This window comes from Echinococcus granulosus, assembly GCF_000524195.1.
Source record: "Echinococcus granulosus chromosome Unknown EG_S00038, whole genome shotgun sequence".
NCBI classification, from domain to species: Eukaryota; Metazoa; Platyhelminthes; class Cestoda; order Cyclophyllidea; family Taeniidae; genus Echinococcus; species Echinococcus granulosus.
In genome coordinates, this window is record NW_020170418.1 from 298753 (window position 1) to 317415 (window position 18663).

Sequence of the window (18663 nt, forward strand, 5' to 3'; positions counted from 1 at the left end):
CGCTCCACAATATGTATTCAGCAAGGGGGTGTCTGGGCTATTGGCACGGCTCAAAAGGCCAGCCCACCCAGTGAGGTACAAGGGGGTTAATACAAAGTACAAAAGTGGCTCCTCACCAGAACCGAGGGATAAACCACTATTGTGTTACAATTGTATCACGCCGGGTGGTCTGGTCTTCGGGCCTTGCCAGCCGCCCAATTACTGTGTAGTACGATAGTGGTTTATCCCTCGGTTTTGGTGAGGCACCACTTTTGTGCTTTGAAATAGCCCCCTTGTATCTTGCCCGGTGGGCTGGCCTTTTGGGCCATGCCAATAGCCAAGACACCTTCTCTGCGCTGAATGTATATTCTGCCCGAGTATTGTGCCTTCTTTCCTCTTCAGGAAATTTCGGGAAGCTACAACTGTCTGTATTCCTGATATAAATATTTCTCTCAAATGTCGTCTGATTTCGTCTTCTGGGAAGTCGTGGGACGCCACAGCCGGTATTAAATCGTTCTTTGAGCAGAAAACTTATTCGAATTAGGGGGCTTCAGATTATAGGATTGGCTGTAACACGTAAAGGAAGGGGACTATGCTACATAGTTATTGTTAATAGGTTGACTGATGACACTGTCCACTTAGTAGCTCGGAGCAATAACCACGTTTGAAACTCAAAGTCCATATGCGTGATTAAGCTGTTTGTGCAAAAATCCTCAAACGGGTGAGCCCTCAAATATCGTCACTATGCGTCCTCTCGGTAGCATGGCCTTTGAGACATGATGGCAAATATTCTACCCTTCTGAGCATTTTCACTACATATCCTATCCTAGTGCTATGGCTTCTGGCTTTTGTAACTTACGATTGTATAGATCTCGCATTTGCTGAAGAGCGACTTCTAACTAAGGTTATTGTACCACAGCGGGTGACCTAGCCTTCAGACCAGGCCAGTAGCCCAAATACTTTCTGCATGCCACATATATGTATTCTGACAGTATTATGGCTTCATTCGTCTTCAAGTAAGTCTCAGGGCAATACACCGTTTTAGAAATGGTTCAGAAGACTGCAATGACTTTGAGGGAAGCAAACTGTATCAATCACTTTAAAACAGTTAATTTTTTTTTAATTTTGCGCAAGCATTGTGGTTAGAGAGGTACTTTTCATTTTGGCAATTTGTTTTTCTCCTGTGGTCTTATTAGACCACTACACCCTAGAAAAAGCGCATGAGAGTAATCAAAGGCTAAGGTGTTATAAAAAAGCTTCGCAAATAAATCAAAAGCACAAAGTGCAAATACTGAATAAGATCTGTAGTTGAGTGAATGAATTAGTGGGTTCTACTTCCGACAATTCTGTCATAAATCTTCAAATTTTAAAATTTTATTGTGTTTAAAGTTTCTTTTTGTGAAAAGTTGTCATATACTTTTTAAGCTAATACGTTATTGTTTTGGAACTTGGTTTTTGTTTTAGTTCGCTCCCAGGCAGCGGCCCTAATTGATTGTTCGGTGGGGTCTCGCACGGTTTTTTAATCCGGCCCATCACGCGCGGCATGAGCGAGATTAGGACCGTATTGGTCCCACAAAATCGAAGGGGTCCTTTAAAAGAACAATGGAAATCAATTGCAGAGGTTCGGATGTTTTTTCGGTCCTCAAATTGGAAAAACATGCACTCAACTAGTCTATTTCTTTTTTCGTGCTTGGAATGTTTTTTAGTTTAAGTGGTATGGACAAGTGTAGGGTACTTGATTTCTTTTTGTCTATTTATCGTTCTTTCGGCTCACCTAGAATCCGTCGCCTTAATCTTGATATTGGTGTGTGTTGCATCAAAGCGGAACTGACATTGCATACAAATGTCGTATGTTACACATCCGTGGTCTCCCTTTTTTTACCACGCTTGTATTTTGCAGATTTTGACGAAGCAGTTGAAGCTAATGGTATGTGTAAGAACACCGAAGAAAACTTGGAGGGTGATGCTACGTAATTCGCCTGAAACAGCCGACGCCCAGCACCTCCAAAGAGGCGTTGACTTTGTGTCAGCGTTTGTTAAAGGCTTCAGTATTCAGGATGCCCTCGCTATTGTACGCATTGATGGGATTTATGTAGAAAGTTTTCACATTGCGGATGTTCGTCAACGCCTCCGAGTAAGTGTGTTAAGCTGTCAGTTCCTAGACAAAATGTTAGTATGCCCCATTTGTAAAGTACTTATATTTAGCAGTTTCGTTGTGATTTAGTCCTGTGCTTCAATTCCTTTGATAAAATAATCTTCTAATTCGTACCGTGTGATACAAGAAACTGTCCCGAATTGATATCGAGCATAAATCTGCCGAATTGGGTCTTGGTCGTATTGCGTTCCTTGATATATAGCACCCAATGTAATTAAGACTATGCTTATGCTTACTCGATACGTAGCTTCTCCCAATGGTTGAAACCAAATGGTCTCCCACTTAATTATTGCCTTTTAATTATAGGGGGATCATATGGCACGAGCGGTTGGCCGTATATGCGGTGCAAATGGACGTATTCGGTTGGCAATTGAAAATGCTACACGGACACGGATTATCGTGGCTGATCAAACTATTCACATTTTGGGCAGCAATGAACGCATTGCAGTGGCTCGCAAAGCCATCTGCAATCTTATTATTGGGTCGCCCCCTAATAAGGTGTTCGGTCGTATCCAGAATCAAACCGCACGTCTTGACTCAACCTTCTAGTTTCTTGATGTGATTGTAAAGATATTCTTCACTTCGAGTGGTTGTGGGGCTTGGGCTTTTTACTCTCACTCGATTTGTGCCTTGCTTTACTGCGGGTTGCAATTGCGGCCGTGAGGGCGATGTCTGGTGGTCGGGGCCCGTTTGGGGTCGCAGCCTTTGCCATTAGCCGAAGGGCGGTTTCACAAGTGGTGGGGGGTTATTAATGTGCAAAAGTGGGATTGGTCTCTAGCTAGGTGTCCTTTATCAACCCGATTGGTAAGTTCTCTAAATTGGGATTGTAAATGGGCGAAAATTCTAACAAATTGTCATGTGGTGCTAGGTTGTTATAATAGGCAGGGCAGGGCCCGCCTAAAACGGCCTTTTATGGTTGTGCATGGATGGAAAACGATCGGCGTGAGACGTGCGATCGCTTGCGGATTTGTAAAATATATTTCTTTGGTTCGTTTTTTAATGTATTTGGGTTAGCAAACTGTTTAATCCATAATACCTGCTTGTTGTCCCATTAGATAAAAGTGACCATACCGGGTCCCCATAGACTAGACGGTGGATATGAAACTTTGCTAAAAAAATGTACCATAGGTGCAAGACTAGTACGCCTGACACTTTTGTACATTAAGTGGGACGTCTTTACCCAGATGGTATCTTCCACTTTTCGTTTTCTGTCTTTCAAAATTCCCTTGATAGTTTTGGTTTGTTTTATTTCTATCCCAAGATTTTCCTCAGGTGCAAATTAATTTTTTCATTTCCATCACATATCTCATACATTTTTAAAACACGTGTTTGTGTCATAAGCCTTTGGTCTTTTTGTCAAGTAACTACCCTTGAGAAAGCGGACGAGCCAAAGTAATTTACCTTTGCTTTGCAGCTGGCATCGCTTTTCTTCCGTTTCTTTGGCTGGTAAACGTTGTCTGGTTTTTCCGGGACGCATTTTTCGGACCACCGTCTAATACGAGGAAGAAGTTTCAACTTTGTGAGTTGACTGAATAAATATGTGATCTCTACCTTAAGACGTTGCTTTGAGTTTTATCGGTGCTTTGATTTGGATTGTCGGCCTGGTTGCTTGGAGCATAGTCTACCATCAAAAGAGAATTTCCTGGGGATACCTTGGTGATCGCCTGTCTTTTAACATTCCCCCTGGGGAACTGTAATCATGGAGATTTGCGAATTATTACAACTAGAGGATGTAGTTCAAACCACTAAGCTCGGGAATCACTGTGATCAATACAACTACTTCGTTTCATCCAACAAAAAGCTAACTGTAAGTGTTGTTTGCATTATTTTGGTTACCAAATTACCAGGATCAAATTTTTATGTGTAAAAATATCGTCGATCGACTTGTTGATCCGCCCTGGCACGCAGACCCAAAGCGGAAATCCCTTTGGATACACGCTGCTGGTGGAATGGCAATCGAACGAGCCTCAGAAATCGCCCTTCACCTCTGTAAACGTTTTTATCCCAACCAGCTCAGTATGTTCGTCTACACAGATACCTTAAACACCGAAGAGGAGGTGAGTCTAGTGCTAAATTCATCTATTTTACGCCTTCTGCTTGTATACTAAACTAGGTTTTTCCTTCTGCTGCGAAGTGCATTCGTGTTACCTCTGATGGTCAAGTTGTTGAAAGGACGACACCAGTGTTAAAACCCACCGTTCACATTCGAATAACGGCAACCGCCTCCTCAGCCTCAAAGGATTCCCATTCTCTCCAACTAAATATACAAAATAGTGGCTACACCATCACACACATTGTCTGAGTATTGCCATTGATGTTGCTAAATAAATTTTGAACACATTTCAGTCTTTCCTGTTTTTAACGTTTTGAAATATTGAGTCGTGAGTATAGTCAAATTCGCATTATTCCTTTTGCGGAGGAAAAGTGGGTGATTGGCTTTATGAGTACATTTATGTGGTTAATCTACGTTACAACTACCGTTGAGTCCACGGATGGCTGCGTCGTGTGGAAGCGTATGCTTGTGCTAACCCAGATTGTGCCTTTTTATGCATGTAATTTATGCACTACCACAACTTGGTATGGATATTGTTAACATGATTTTAAGTAAAGTGTGTAGTAAAGCATTTTTGATCAGGTATTTTTATTCCAGCCCTGCGTTTTATTCACTTAAGAGTGCCAATGGGAAATGACTTTATTGAATTCAAGTGTCATGTTTTGGAACGAAGAAGAAATTGTGCCGCGAAGCCTCCTCCTCATCTCTTCCGGAGCAGTTGGTGATCGATTGCTATTCTGGAAGTCGACCAGCGCTCCTGGTAGTTCTGTCCAACAAGAGCAGGTGCCATCACGCATTGCTGATACGCGAAGGTGGGCTCGTCGCACTCACTTTTCTTATCACTTTTGGGATCCCCGTTTCACTCTGTGTCAGTTAATATGCGCTACTCTGTAAAAATAGGTTCCGGCTATTATCTCCACTGATCAATGCTTTTTTTATCTACAAGAATCATGGTTATGTAACAAGAACCTCATTTGTAGCCCAGGATACTCTTCTTACCTCCCCTACCAACTTTTGAAACCATCAAAAAATTTTGCACCTTAATATCTAAATAGTCTTAATTTTGTCAAAATCGCTTGGATAGTGCGTATTGACTCCGTTCTGCAGCTGTGAATCTTTCAGACAAGCAACCACTCTAGCCTTTCTTCTTTTAGACAAAAGTTCCCCACGTCTTTGGAAACTCCCCCTTTCCATTGCACACAGAGTCTGAACTCATCGCAATATGGCCATCGAGTAAGTAGCGATTGTATCAGCTAAGGAAATAGGTAGATTCTGTTCTATTGAAATTCTTTTTGCATTTCTCTTGAGGGGATCTCTTGCCCTTCACCAGCGGGGGTGTGCGTAGGTGGGCACCTCACAACTTCAGCTTCCTCCGTAGTCGTCGGGTCACCTCAACAGGCTGTCATCCCGTCGGGCGAGGTAACCATATCGAGTGCACTGAGCGCGGGCAAGACACGTCTCTCTGGCGCCCCGCCCTGTGCTCAGCGCCACTCCACCGCTGCCGTCACCGCTGTCACCTCCTCTGGAAATTCCGGGGCCAGTGGCAATCCGAACCAATCTGGCGGGTCCATTGCCGTCGCCCCCACTGAAATGATCGTTGAGAATGTACCTGTCAGCTCCCTGCTCAGCCTCCTCCACCCCTCTACCAACGAGCTCCAGCATAAAATTCACATTAAGGTGGGCGTTTTGCTGTCTACTTGAAATGCCCATAGACTGTGTCCCCACTCGTTTGCCTCAGCGCTACCCACAAGGCCTCTGGCAGTATTTCACTTTTCACCGTTTCTTTTACGAACAAGTCAGGTTTACTGAATTGGCATCTCTTTAAATTACTTAATACGGCACTGTTCATAGGACTTTTTGTAATTAGAAAATTCAGGGTTTTGTCACTGATTTGTTTTTTTTATCACTTGACAAAGCCACACCAAATGCTAATTATGCTGCAGGATGTTTCAGATGAGTGCGCTCATGTACATGCACACATTATAATGTATACTATCTATAATGTATGTCTGCATGCGCTAGAGCTGGGGGTGAACAAAATTAAATCTAGTGTCTTTTTAACGTGGGGTCTTTAATTGCAGCTACCCACGATGGTATTCTTCTTGGATAAATCTGATAGCAGAAAATCGTGAACTCCTTCTTTTGCAGGGAGATAATGCGTAAAATCAAAATATATCGGGACTTCAAGTAGTTTTGGGGTGACCTGCACGAATTAAAATTAGTTTTATAAATTTACTTTAGTAATAGACCGAATGTTTAATTTCTACTGCTCCGTATCCTAACTTATCACTTTTTCAGCTAAGCACGAAGGTCTTCGTCGGCGTGGCCTTCAGTCTAGCAAAGTCCATAATGGAAACGAATGGTGTTCCCGTAATAAATCAATCATCGCCTCTAACCAATCGAAGGGGCTCCATGCCCAGCACCAGCACCTGCGCCACTGTAGCACCTAAGCCACCAATGGACTTTACAAGCATAATTAATTTCCTGCGCCTCAAATCTCCGCTTCCTCCACCTAAATGTGAATCCTCTCAAACGCAGGTAGCGCATTGCGGCGGTCTATTTGGTGCCATCAGTAGCAAAAAAGGTGAAAAAACGATCAACCAAAACGTATCCAGCTTTGCAGTTGTCTTTGTTCTTAACGAAGCTACTCCACCGTCCATTCAGTCGCATTACACGGAACTCGCTCGACTAGTAGGTTTCATTTTTTACCCTCCGATGAATAAACCTTACACAAAACTGTCTAAATGATAGCCAGATTGCTGGATCAAACCGCATTCACTATCAGCGAAGCGGCCAATTTTTGCCATTTTCTGCTTCGCAACCAACATATTTATGTTTTTGTTTGCTTGTGTAAGTATCTCACGGGTCGGTCTTATCTGAGTTGTCTAGCTTTATTTATTTCATCCATTTGCATCCAAGTTGGCATTCTTCCATTTCTCTGTCATTTAACCTCCGATTCTGAAGACAGGAGCACAAATACGTCGATCCGAGCTCTACTGGCAAAACCTGAGTAGTGAACGTGAGAAAATATCCGCCATTCTCGACCGATACGCGGGCATTCTCAGTAGTGGGGATGGTCAGGTGGATGCCGGAGAGCACAGCGGCAGCAATGGTAGCAGCGTCGATGACAATGGCAACATTAGTGTCACAAATGAAAGTGTTGGCGGTACGGAAGTGGTCTCACCTCTTATTACCACACACAAAATGGCTCCATCAGAGGCTCCTGAGGAAGACGATTCCGCCAAGTTTAATAAACATGAATTTACTGGAGGTGGTCGTTGCGACCCTTGGCGGGTCTACGCACATGTAGCGAAGCGTTCTTCCCTCTGCAGCGAGCTTTCTCAAATCTTGAGTCAAGTGTCCTCCAGCGGCCGGGTAAATGTCAAGGTCCGTGGTTTATACCCTTAGTGCAGGCAAATAATTATATGTTAAGCAGATGTAAATTGACTTACTTTTTGTAACCACAGATATACAACAAGTATTCGGTCTTCTTCTGCCTCCCCTTCAAGGCCTATGCAATTATGCCGTTTGGATTGAAAATGGTAACTACACCGAAGCCTTGTTGGCCTGGGATTCGCCCAGGCGCGGTTTGGCGCGCTATGCAACGTCTTCGACCCTATCACACCCTGCTCTTGACCACGCGCAAACGCTTTCTTCATGTCTACACTGACTCCTTTCCCACTGACGTAAATCAGTCCCTCGAGAGGTGGGCGATGAGGTCAATCTAACGACCAATCGTACATTTTGGCAACTTTTATCCTAGTGAATCGATTGTGATAAAAACATGTTAAATTCGATATTGTCTGCAATTATTCAGTTTTGTGGAAGACATCTCTCCGATCTCCAGTTTGGTCTCTATGTCCAATCGAGGCCACTCTCAGGAGGACTGTCTTCGTGTGGCGCTTTGGCTAGTCTATCACGGTCACGCAATTATAATCTCGCCCATTGCCTCTAGCAATGCCTACACACTGGCTCCACTCTCCCACTACTGGCTGCAACCCAAGGTCCTCCTCCAATTCGCTGCTCAATTTCCCAAATTGAACTTTGCGGAGGTACTTCTTTTTCCACTGTGACATCTGAACACGTAAATGACATGGTAGTAGTCTCCAAATTTTTGCTGGAAGCATAACCATGAGGTGTCAACTTACCGTCTTCATCTAGGTTCTGTCGTCGTTCTCGGATTATTATACTCTTGAAGACCACTTTAACGGGCAATCACCGTCACAATTTTGGACAAAATTAAGTGCAACGGAGGGTGCTGACCTGGTGGCGTGGCTTCTGCGTCGTCGGCTTATTGTGCAGATACACATCTACCTCCTCTCTCTTCTACGAAGAAAAAATAACGACGTCCCGCTTGATCATGACAAAGGCATCTCTGACTCCAACTCCTCCTGTTCCTTGAGTGGTCCATCGGAATCAGCCTTCGTCCGGATTCATCAGGGATGCGGAGGAGCTCTGCTGCAATCCGCTCTGCCAAATGAGGTCGATCGAGAGCGCGTGCTAGTGCACTACCGCTCTGCCGTGCAGCACTATCCCAACATGCTCCACCTCTTCCTACGCCTTCTGACGCACCTCCCGGCGCACTTGGAAGAGCTTATGTTCGTCGAATCGGTAGACAGACAAACCCTTATCAGTTGTATGCAACTATTTTCACCCTTCCTCATAACAATGCGCCTGCCTGATCCCGTTACCGCCTGTTTTGCTGGTGTCGAGTGGTCTCATTGACAGTAGGGTATCCTCCGTAAACACGCTTGATTATTCGTTCATTCACTTGCTGTTCGTTCTCTTATACAGCACCTTTTTGAGGTCACCAATATCGGTTTTCAGGAATACTTGGGTCCACTCCATAGGTGCAAGAGACGGATATAACGACGACCAAGTGAAAAAGCCATTGAAGTATGTTCAATAATGGAGGTCTGATTATGTTTAGATGCATACTCATAATGAAAAGAAATTGTAAACGCAGACATGCATTCAAGAATAAAAGATTATTATTACAAATATTGAATGAATGGTTTATGTACAAAAAATGATAGGATTAGCTAGGCGTCGACTCGTTTGACTTTTGAACTTTCGCCCCTACACCGAGGACAATACCAGCGACCTTTGGGTTGAGTTTTTATCTCGACGCAAGCAAAATGAAACCACTCGATTTCGCAACGAGGATTATCACAAGCAATCATATCCCCGTACGATAGTTTCTTGCACAGGCAATAGAGGCGCTCTCCAGACACGTCCACAGCGGTGGAACTGGTTCCCACTACCTCTCTCTTACGGCTGCGCAGAGGAGAAGAGGTGCACCTCAACCTTGGACGTGGTCGGTTGTACTCTTCCGAGTCACTTGAAGAAGAAATCGAGGAGGGAGAGAGAGGTGCCTTTATTGGCCGGTTGGCCATCACTTGTTCTAACGGGACTTGATCCCTTCTATGTAAGTCAGTTATTCGAGAACGCGAGGGATGGACAGAAGACATTACTCGATTCCTGACCCCTCTAAATGGACCTCCTCTAGCCGAAGAGGCAGCGTTTCGCCGAGCACTTATCCATTTTGTGCCTCGTAGAAGAATTTGTGAGGGCGAGGGACGATGGTGCTGATGGATGACCCGACGAGCTGACTTGATGGGTGGTTGTGGTGGCGGCGGAGGCGACGTACTTTCTAATGGAATTAGGGCTTGATGCGGCCCATTATCCCCGGGTGTAAAAGCCTTTATCAAATTTTTGAGCTGTTGCTCGTCGTTCGCATGCAGTGTGGATTTGGACTGCGACAAAAATTGAAGTATTTGTTCTAATGTTTCTAAAAGCTGATTTAAAAGAAAACGGCAAAGGATTACCAAGTACCCGCACCTGTAAATTGATTCAATTCAATGTTTTAACTTGATTCAAGAAATGCAGACAAAATTAGGGAATTTCGTATTATTTCCAATTTTACAAGAGAGTGACCATGCTAGCTAGCCCGTTACATCCGATTTCGATTTGACGGGAGCTATAGCATGTAGGGAGGGACAAGAAGTGTTACATCAACCCCAACACCATCCCATTTGAAGCAATAAAAGTACCGCCAAGAGTTGAAATTCCGAATTTTGCAGTAAATAAGTCATATCTATGCATTTAAGGTAACGTTGTGGAAATTAAAGTTAAAATATGTGGGCTTCAAGCGTTAGTGGCAGAGGAAACTAACCTCACCCCATCTCACCAAGTCTCGCATCGTATACATTATTCATTGTTATTATCATAGATGACAAGGCCTCAAGATTGGTGGTGTTCTTGTTTTCCGAGAGATCAGTAAGAGCCGATTCGATGGAGTTAATAAGATCTTTTTGCCCTACGTCAGAACCAAATGAGGAAGTAAAGAATCTTTGAAGGAGACGTGGTAGCTCCTGAATGGTGGCAAGATAATTGGTGAAGTATGCATTAAGGCCACCATCTATCATTTTTACACACACACATCAAATGTATAAAGAGCCATCCGATGAACTTAAACAATTGCGTCTTTCATGAAATATTGTGCTATTTTGCAAAAAATCCTATTTCTGTTAGCAAACAACCTTTTGTGTATATGTTTTAAATTCAAAGGGATTCACCGCCCCTATATTTCGAAAGTGGCTTTATGAGATTAAGTAAAGAGTCCCTTAGAACGCTTTCGCAATGTCACATAAGTATGACAGGTGGGTCCAACTATAGCACTCAAATCCCATTCAAGGTCGTAAATATCTACCTCGGAGAGGCAGAACCCTCACCACTAATGCAGCGCCCCAAGACCCTTCTGAAGACGAAAAAAGGACACTATACTCGAGTAGAATTTACATATTTGGAATACGGAAGGTACCAGGGCTACTGGCATGGCCCAAAGGCCATCTCACCCGGCGTGGTACAATAACCAAGTCAAAGGTGGCTCCTCACCAGAACCAAGAGATAAACGACCATTGTATTACATAGACCCCCTCCCCTTTTGAGCGCCGTCCCTGGCGCTCCCGCAGGTCACCCTTCCGCATCAGCCAACACAACGTAGTCGGCGCTCCAAGGAAACATCTATGAGCCGGCCTTGCCAGTCATCAAATTTCTATGCAACTAAGGGGATACTTGACCACATTATCACTGATCTCTCTTGGCAATTTAACTGGATCTGGAGTTTCGTACGGTTTGGGAATTGTTCTGGTCATTATGCTTGTCTGCAGATAGATGTAGACAGACTGGCCTAAAAGCAGATTTATGTAAAGAAGAAAGGGATGTAACACGGGTCCGTGGGGAAAGGGTTCCGCGCGTCTGTTCCTCCTTGCCACTTTATTCCCACTTTGGAGCTGCCCATACTCTATTCAGCTAGTAAGGAAATGGAGGAGGTATCGTGAGTTCACTTTATCAACAGCTTCATGCAGGTGAAGTAGGGAAAGTATGTAAGGTAACTTCCAGACGGTTCACGGCTAGTATCGCTTTAGTTGTTAATAGCTTTTCTGCAGAACACGGGACTGGGATAGATGCCGAAGGTAGACGCCAATCTCAACCCCTCTGTTTGGGGTCATCATCATTTTCCCAGCCGCAGCATATGTACTTCTTCCGCTCTGCTAAGGTTTATCACGCAACAGTGGAAATCAGGATAGATGTCCTATGGGATCGGGTTCGCTTTCTCCTGCCACCAATGCAGTGCCCCGAGAGTTTCCTGAAGACAAAAGAAGGTATAATACTCTGGTATACTATATATATTTGGCATACAGAAGGTACTAGGGCTACTGACACGGTCCGAAGGCCAGCCCACTGGGCGTGGTACAATGGCCAAGTCGAAAGTAGCCCCTCACCAAAAGCGAGAGATAAACAACCATCGTATTACACTAATTTACAGGAGTGAGGCCACGTTACTTATATAATCCGCGGAAACCCATGTGCTCCTTTGGTCAGAGCAATGTTAAACACATCATCGACGCACTGCATTTCATTTATGAATGGATCTTCGGTATGTTTTATGATAAAATATAAAGACCCTCTAAGATCGCCACAAGTATTTGCGTAGTGTAGTTTGAACTTCAGATGTATGTTATACGAAATAAAAATCCCCACTTTTTGCAAATATTACTTCCTCCAAGTACCAGGCAACCTAATCGCCTATGCTCCCTGCCTGACTGTGCGCAGGAAAAAAAAATTTGTCGATGTAGTAACTAAGGCGAAGGGAACAAGTTAAGCTGAAAATCATCTCACGTCGACCCGACTCAGCCAGCTAGCAGACAGAACCACCCGACTAACAGACCTTGCTGGCCAATACTAGCATCAGGCCCCACGCCACCCAAATATATGGCCACACATACGAACCTCCATGTTGCAGAAACGAAACGATCAGTTATAAGAATCATCCTTTTGAATGGCTTTCTCGCGCAAGGCAAAGTACAGAAGTCGTGACTGATTAAGGCTAGGATGAAGGGCTCAGGACCAGTGTAGAGAATGGGGAAAGCGAATGACAAATGTGTTTGACAATAACTGGCTTTTAAGGTAAAAAACACATAGAGGGGAAGGGAGAAGAGTCAAAGGAGAGGAAGGCAGAATTGGCGTCCAGTTTGATGAGAAGTGGAGGGAAGAAAAGGGGAGGAGAACGGCGATGTGGAAGATTGTCATGCGGAAAGAAACTGAAATCCTTCCTCCCTCACACTCCCACCTCTCCCATCGTATCACGCAGTTTTAGTTATGTACATGAGGGGTAATCAGGCATGACGCAGTCATGGCTGCCGGGTGACGAAGGAAAGGGGGAAAAATCCAATCTAAAAGGAGGCAAAAAGGATGTAAATGCAAATCCATCCTACGAAAATTGATTCCCCTAATTTATTTCACTCCTCAGTCAAAAAATAGCAACAACTATTCTGTGTAGTTTGGTGAATAAGGATAGCTGTTTGAAGAAGCCAGGGGCACCGTGATATACACTAGAGCAGACTTGACAGAAGGATTGACAATGGGGGGAAATATGTAGGCGTGCGCACCCTTCCGTTGAGCCAACCTTTCCACCAGCCCTGTTCCTTAGCCCGAGTACTGATCACGTGCACGAGGTCACCACGGGTCAGTGGCAGCATGCGTGGATTTGCATCACCTTCGAAGTCGTGCTGGGCCCGTGCGTAGAAGAGTACGCTGTCCTCTGAGTAGGTGAAAATAAAAGAAAACATAGTCATCAAAAGCTCGCGTCATTGATGAATCCCCTATCCAACCAAAAATGGAGGCTGGACACAATCCCAAGCCCCTAGGCCCGATTGCACGAATTGCATCCAAAGCTAGGTCTAAGTAGCAATGGAAAGCACTTCTTTTCCCAACCCTAGAAAAATAGTGCGATTCTCAGTATGCAATGCACTTCGCCTGTTATTTCATTTCAGGGAGCATGGTAAAAAGTGATGGCTTTGACGGGTGAATTGCCATTATTGCCTACGCGTGTCCACGCAGATTCGACAGGCACTGCCCAGAACCCGTGTTGCCTGGACTTGGACAACACAATCGCAGGCTTGGGCAGGTCAAATGCCATTCAAGTGTCAAGAGCATCAAAACCCAAAGAGAACTTTGGAGGCCGTGAATGATGCTTATTAAAAAGCACAGCAATTTATCAAAAGAAGTGAGCTGGACTGCCATGCAGAACTCACCAGGGCATCGTTGGTAGGGGAACCGGAGGCAAGTCTGCACCTCATCGAAGCACTCGTTTAATGAGACTCGGCAATAAAAGTCCACAAGTGCCTCAAATTTAAACAAAAGATAAATAATTTGGTTGATTTACTTTAAAATGGGCCTTAATTGCTCCTAAAAATGGACACAAAGACGGCAGAGGAACAATGTAAGCAAAGAAGGAGGGAAAGCGTTGGGTGGATGACGCAGAGCCATGACTTGTGTTGTGTTGCGCTGTGTTGACCACAATGTCCAAAAATGGGCTTATGGGTGAACGAGCGCAGCCAAAGGCAGCGGTGTAAACAAGTTTCGACGTCTCGTGAAGGCCTGGCGAAATGGATTCGATCGATTTGTGCTGCAATCGCAACTACGGTGTGGATACCAAGGCTGGCCACACCTCAGAAATTGACATCTGAGGATACCGTTCACGGCACTAATGAGTACGCGCAATGCGAGTTGATTCCGTACGGTTTTAGTAGATAGGTTTGCTTTCAAACGATCGCCTTGTTTCAGTTTCAGGCGATAAAACTTTTTTGTTTACACGCCATGTTTCCAGCGCAAAACCAGCCAAGGAAAGTTCGCAGCTGCTCTCAGATGTTCATTTTACAACCTATAGCAAATAATGCGGGTAACTAACTTCACGCATGTCACGATTAACTGACACTTTTTATTACTCAAGGCAGGGAAAAACAATATAAATACACCATGGATAAACTAAAATGCTAAAGCAGTGAACAAATGTCGAACCACGCGTCCACCAATTTCGAGACAAGAGATCCGAGCCTAAACGCAACAGTCGTCGCTGGGCAGCCACAGGTAAATTGGAGTCGAATTCAAAAGGATCACAAGCTATTGCTAGGAGTTGTAAAATCTGTCGTAGGCGTCTCTATGTGGCGCCGTACCAAGATTTTCACCTGCTCCCTAGGTGCATTAACAGAGAGCGGGATCAAGTCGAAGGTGGGCAAAATCCTTTCGAATAGAAATTTTATGTCAATATACAAACGGATAGAAAATTGGCTTACAAATGTTCCTAAATATAACTGTTTTTTACTCCTCGTTTTAAGAAGGAAAGTGTCATTTGAAAATAACATCGAAATATGAAATTACCTGCAAAAACAAACGTCGAAGTGGCCACAAATGCGTGCATAAATATCTTTCATAATGCGGCCAATTTAACTAGCTTTAATAAAACATATGCTAACGTCGCAGCAGGAGTATAACTTTTCATGCCCCATTGGGATTTGATTGAAAAGCCCGTTTTATGAGCCTCAAATGTCGGTACTTAGAGTGTTAAATGATGGTAGGACACTGCACCATCACGCACATCGACTCATTTAATACACCGGTCAAGAGAGGTCGCCAAGCCAACACTGGCCGAGGAGGGGGGGTCGCAGGCCCTTCCTGCACGGAATGGGTGTTTACCCATTGCGATCGCGTTTACACGGTGCACTAGCAACGGAAAGCGAAGAGCGAAACCGTTCGCGCCTCCTCGCCTTTGCGTGCGTGCCTACGAGCACAGTGAACAAAAGCCGACCTGCCGCTGAGTGAAATGGAAAAATGCAAGTGACAAAAAGACACAGATGCACATCCGAGTGAGTCATGAGGTAGTAGTGATATGAATTGAAGAAAATAGACAAAAAGATGAGTGAGCGCAGAGAGAATGAGAAGTGGAAAAGCGCGGTGCATCCTAAGGTGGTTTGCATCACACCATACGCACAGTTCGTATACGTGGGCAGAGATGGGTAAACTGGTTGGATAGATGGCAGCTATAATAAAAGCCCCTTGGTACACATAACTTACCCAAATGCAGGATTGATGCCACACAGAGTGGCAAAATGAAAGGGGAAAGGGCACACTCAGTAAACTCACTTCAAGGGACTTGAAACGCTGAGGAGAGCAGAGATAGAAACAGGAGTCGGAGCTGCGCTGAATGCGGATGTGGCGCGGATGGTGGTACACGACGGAGAGAGAATATTCGCCCATCCGAGAGACGTTTTTAGAAATTCTCACAAGAAATGTACCATTCTCGCACCCTGTCAGTAGCTGGGTTGCCTCTGCTCGATCCATTTCTCCAAAGTACCTAAGACGTTAGAAACCGTGGGCTAGCAGATTGTTAAGATAACACTTCAAACGGTACCATGCACAATAAGACCACGGCAAGCGAAATGAAATTTCCAATGGGCTGAGAGACAAGTACCAGATAATTGAAATTAACAAACTGACCCCAGCCCCACGATTCTGTAATGTGATGCAAACTGTGCTCGAGAAACGCAATACAATAAAACGACATTTACTCTTATTATTTAGCGTACTTAGATAATAGGTTGCCTCATGCATCTCATTTTAGTCAAGTAACATCACAAAAAATGAAAGGATTCCAGTACCTAAAGGACCACTTTTATAAAGGTATATAAACGCTAGTCATGCTCAATGAAAACTCAGAAGCTGATGCTATACAACACAGGTACTCTAGTTAGTCGGATGACCACCACCGCTACCGTTTACCTAATTGAACAGCGGCTGGAGCGACAAGGCAAAGGAGGGGATGTACCAAGACATAGAGGAGAATGACTGATTAGTTGGAGGGGAAAGAAGAGGAGCAGCAGCACAGCTGTAATGCCTTCCGGTGGTTTTGACACCAACATTAGAATTGGGGGTCGTGTAGGTGCGGAGGGAGGAGGAGCGAGTCACGCCAGCGCCACCATCGCCATCAGGAGGTATTGGTGGCAGCTCTGTCCGAGTCGAAGAGGAGGAAAGAGAGGCCAGTGTTCCCAGCGAAGGAGTAGTGAGGTTGGAGAGAGACTGATACCATCACCATCACACAGAGGGAGAGAGAAGTGGGAGAGCATGCAAGAGCAAAAAGGGATAACAATACAGATAACATGCAGACATGCTTCATGCATTCCACATGACCGAGAACAATTCTCGCGTATCTATTACAACCAATCCCCCTTCCGACTCATTATCTCGCATGCGCACGCCCTCAATGAATACAAGACCAACCATGGACAATTGGAGAGGGCGATTTTGGTACTGGTGGTCGGCGTGGAAGGTGAGGTGCAGTGTCCATCGGTGTCGTCCGTAGCAAGACATTCACCTGCCTCGCGCTCAGTGGAGTTGTGCTGTCCTAAGCACGGCGACGCTGAGGTGGAAGCAAACCTCAACGACGAGGTCATCTGTGGGGTCACATCGTTAAGCGACAGGACATGCATAACTTGGTCGCGAGAAGTCTGGCGAGACATCGTGGTCAGAGGTCTCTGCATTCACAGGGGGTGGTGGCGGGATTAAATTGCACATGGCAAAGTTTTATCCCATTCATTTCCTGCTGGCTTCAGCTTAGAGCGTGGGAAAGTTGATCCATCCATGATCAAATTTAGCAAACGTTTACGATACCTCATAGACTCAGTGGATTCGGATATCGTAATTCTATGCAGAAATGACTAATTGGAGGTGTCACATTCACGTGAAAAGTCGCCGATTATATACCACATTCTATTGTGGACTTTGATAATATGTACAGCAGAAATTGTGGCTACTTCAACTGCTCCATAAAGCCCAACTGGCGTTTCGAAGGTGAGTTTCATTACTAAGCAATCAGTCTGAACAATGATTAGCAAATGTTGGCGACCCAACCTTCAATGAAAAATACCGGGAAATCCCTTCCATTATACAATTGAAGGCTCTGTAGATCGTTTACCAAGCGAAATCATTGTACTCGTTTGCATTTGGACTCCTTTCCATTTCCTCTACAGTGCCTTTTTTGTCAACACATCATCAAGTGTCACAAATTTATATAGTTAGGCTTAATTTGCTCTTTGGAAAATTAAGCAAAATAGTCTAATGCACTAGTATCCGCAAGCATAAACGGTTGGGACGGGGTACATGATAATCTACTAAAAAACGATGTGAAGTTTACCCGGAATGGGTAAAATCGAAGTATTTTATTTTGTTTGAATGACAATGCAACTGTCAGCAGGAATGAACAAGTAACAGCATTTACTTTGGTTGGTTTTAAAATAAAGTGCATCTAGAAGTGGGCATCATCAGAGCGGTAGATCAAAGACGGCGTGATTAGCATAAAGGACAACTTGATTAGTACGTGGGACAATCCTTAGAGGTTTACACGGCTGCTTCTGACCTCGATTTAAACACGCTCTGTTTAAATGTTGTGTAATCTCTGAATCACACCACTGACTTATCCCTACATACAGTCACATTATGATGTCAAATCCAAAGCAAGCATTGTCAAACCTGTAAATTTACCAATGCAGGAAGTAAATAAGCAAAGTGAAATATGCACTTACATCAGATTTCATAGGGATTTCCACGTGAGACGCTGGAAACCACCCTTCTTGGTCATTCAGTCGGCCCTGAAATTAAAAAAAAGCAACTATAGATGAGAGAACTTTCGGAAATTACAATAAATTTTGGTTTTAAAAACACCGCAAACGACTAAAAAATCGCTTATGCAAACACCAAAACTATATTCAGAGTTGTGAATAAGGAAACTGCCCTAAAAGTTACATTACCAAAGGAAGCAGCCGACTGTTTCAAAACCCACTTAGTACAGCCTCTCTCATCGCTTAGAACAAATTTTAGGTTTGCGTCCCACACAAGCGCCAAATGAAGACTGCCTAATTCATACCTAATAAGTTGATGAATGAGGCCCTTTGAAAACTAGCTTCAAAAATGAAGGACCATCAAAAGTCAGTGTATTAACACATTAATCAACAAGTTGGCACAGACATCCTTGGTTTTGGTAATTGTCCAGCCGAAAGATGAGGTGTTTTGTGTTAAGGTTCTACTAAGCCACTACCCACGAATGGAATGATCGCACCGCAATTAATATTCGGAAAAA

At 44.3% G+C, this 18663-nt stretch overlaps 6 protein-coding genes across 6 annotated transcripts in view; 4 read left to right on the forward strand and 2 right to left on the reverse strand. All coding sequences in view use genetic code 11, as the record gives it.

Annotated features, from left to right (window-relative positions):
* Positions 1 to 1522: 1522 nt before the first annotated feature.
* EGR_05299 (RNA-binding protein pno1) lies at positions 1523 to 2683 on the forward strand (the record flags this gene model as incomplete). Its single annotated transcript, XM_024494548.1, has 3 exons — positions 1523 to 1600; positions 1880 to 2113; positions 2441 to 2683. The coding sequence occupies 3 exons, from the start codon at positions 1523 to 1525 to the stop codon at positions 2681 to 2683; spliced, it is 555 nt and encodes a 184-aa protein (XP_024351019.1).
* A 377-nt stretch (positions 2684 to 3060) lies between these two features.
* On the forward strand, positions 3061 to 3831 carry EGR_05300 (Gamma-secretase subunit pen-2; the record flags this gene model as incomplete). The annotated part of the gene is made up of 3 exons (XM_024494549.1): positions 3061 to 3121; positions 3549 to 3653; positions 3692 to 3831. 3 exons carry the CDS (start codon positions 3061 to 3063, stop codon positions 3829 to 3831), a joined length of 306 nt encoding a protein of 101 aa, XP_024351020.1.
* A 162-nt stretch (positions 3832 to 3993) lies between these two features.
* Positions 3994 to 4436, forward strand: EGR_05301 (hypothetical protein; the record flags this gene model as incomplete). Its single annotated transcript, XM_024494550.1, has 2 exons — positions 3994 to 4191; positions 4269 to 4436. 2 exons carry the CDS (start codon positions 3994 to 3996, stop codon positions 4434 to 4436), a joined length of 366 nt encoding a protein of 121 aa, XP_024351021.1.
* Positions 4437 to 4844: 408 nt separating this feature from the next.
* EGR_05302 (hypothetical protein) lies at positions 4845 to 8912 on the forward strand (the record flags this gene model as incomplete). Its single annotated transcript, XM_024494551.1, has 7 exons — positions 4845 to 5055; positions 5566 to 5864; positions 6486 to 6878; positions 7152 to 7574; positions 7655 to 7893; positions 8005 to 8239; positions 8349 to 8912. 7 exons carry the CDS (start codon positions 4845 to 4847, stop codon positions 8910 to 8912), a joined length of 2364 nt encoding a protein of 787 aa, XP_024351022.1.
* Positions 8913 to 9229: 317 nt separating this feature from the next.
* EGR_05303 (Inhibitor of growth protein) lies at positions 9230 to 10615 on the reverse strand (the record flags this gene model as incomplete). The annotated part of the gene is made up of 2 exons (XM_024494552.1): positions 9230 to 9943; positions 10397 to 10615. The coding sequence occupies 2 exons, from the start codon at positions 10613 to 10615 to the stop codon at positions 9230 to 9232; spliced, it is 933 nt and encodes a 310-aa protein (XP_024351023.1).
* A 2268-nt stretch (positions 10616 to 12883) lies between these two features.
* The window catches only part of EGR_05304 (Guanine nucleotide exchange factor VAV2), a gene marked incomplete at both ends in the record, with an annotated part of 29270 nt that continues 23490 nt past the window's right edge, over positions 12884 to 18663 (reverse strand). Inside the window, 6 exons of the mRNA XM_024494553.1 lie at positions 12884 to 12925; positions 13142 to 13293; positions 13787 to 13877; positions 15675 to 15885; positions 16809 to 17062; positions 18110 to 18175. Coding sequence (XP_024351024.1) covers positions 12884 to 12925; positions 13142 to 13293; positions 13787 to 13877; positions 15675 to 15885; positions 16809 to 17062; positions 18110 to 18175 — 816 coding nt within the window. The remainder of the gene's footprint in view (positions 12926 to 13141; positions 13294 to 13786; positions 13878 to 15674; positions 15886 to 16808; positions 17063 to 18109; positions 18176 to 18663) is intronic.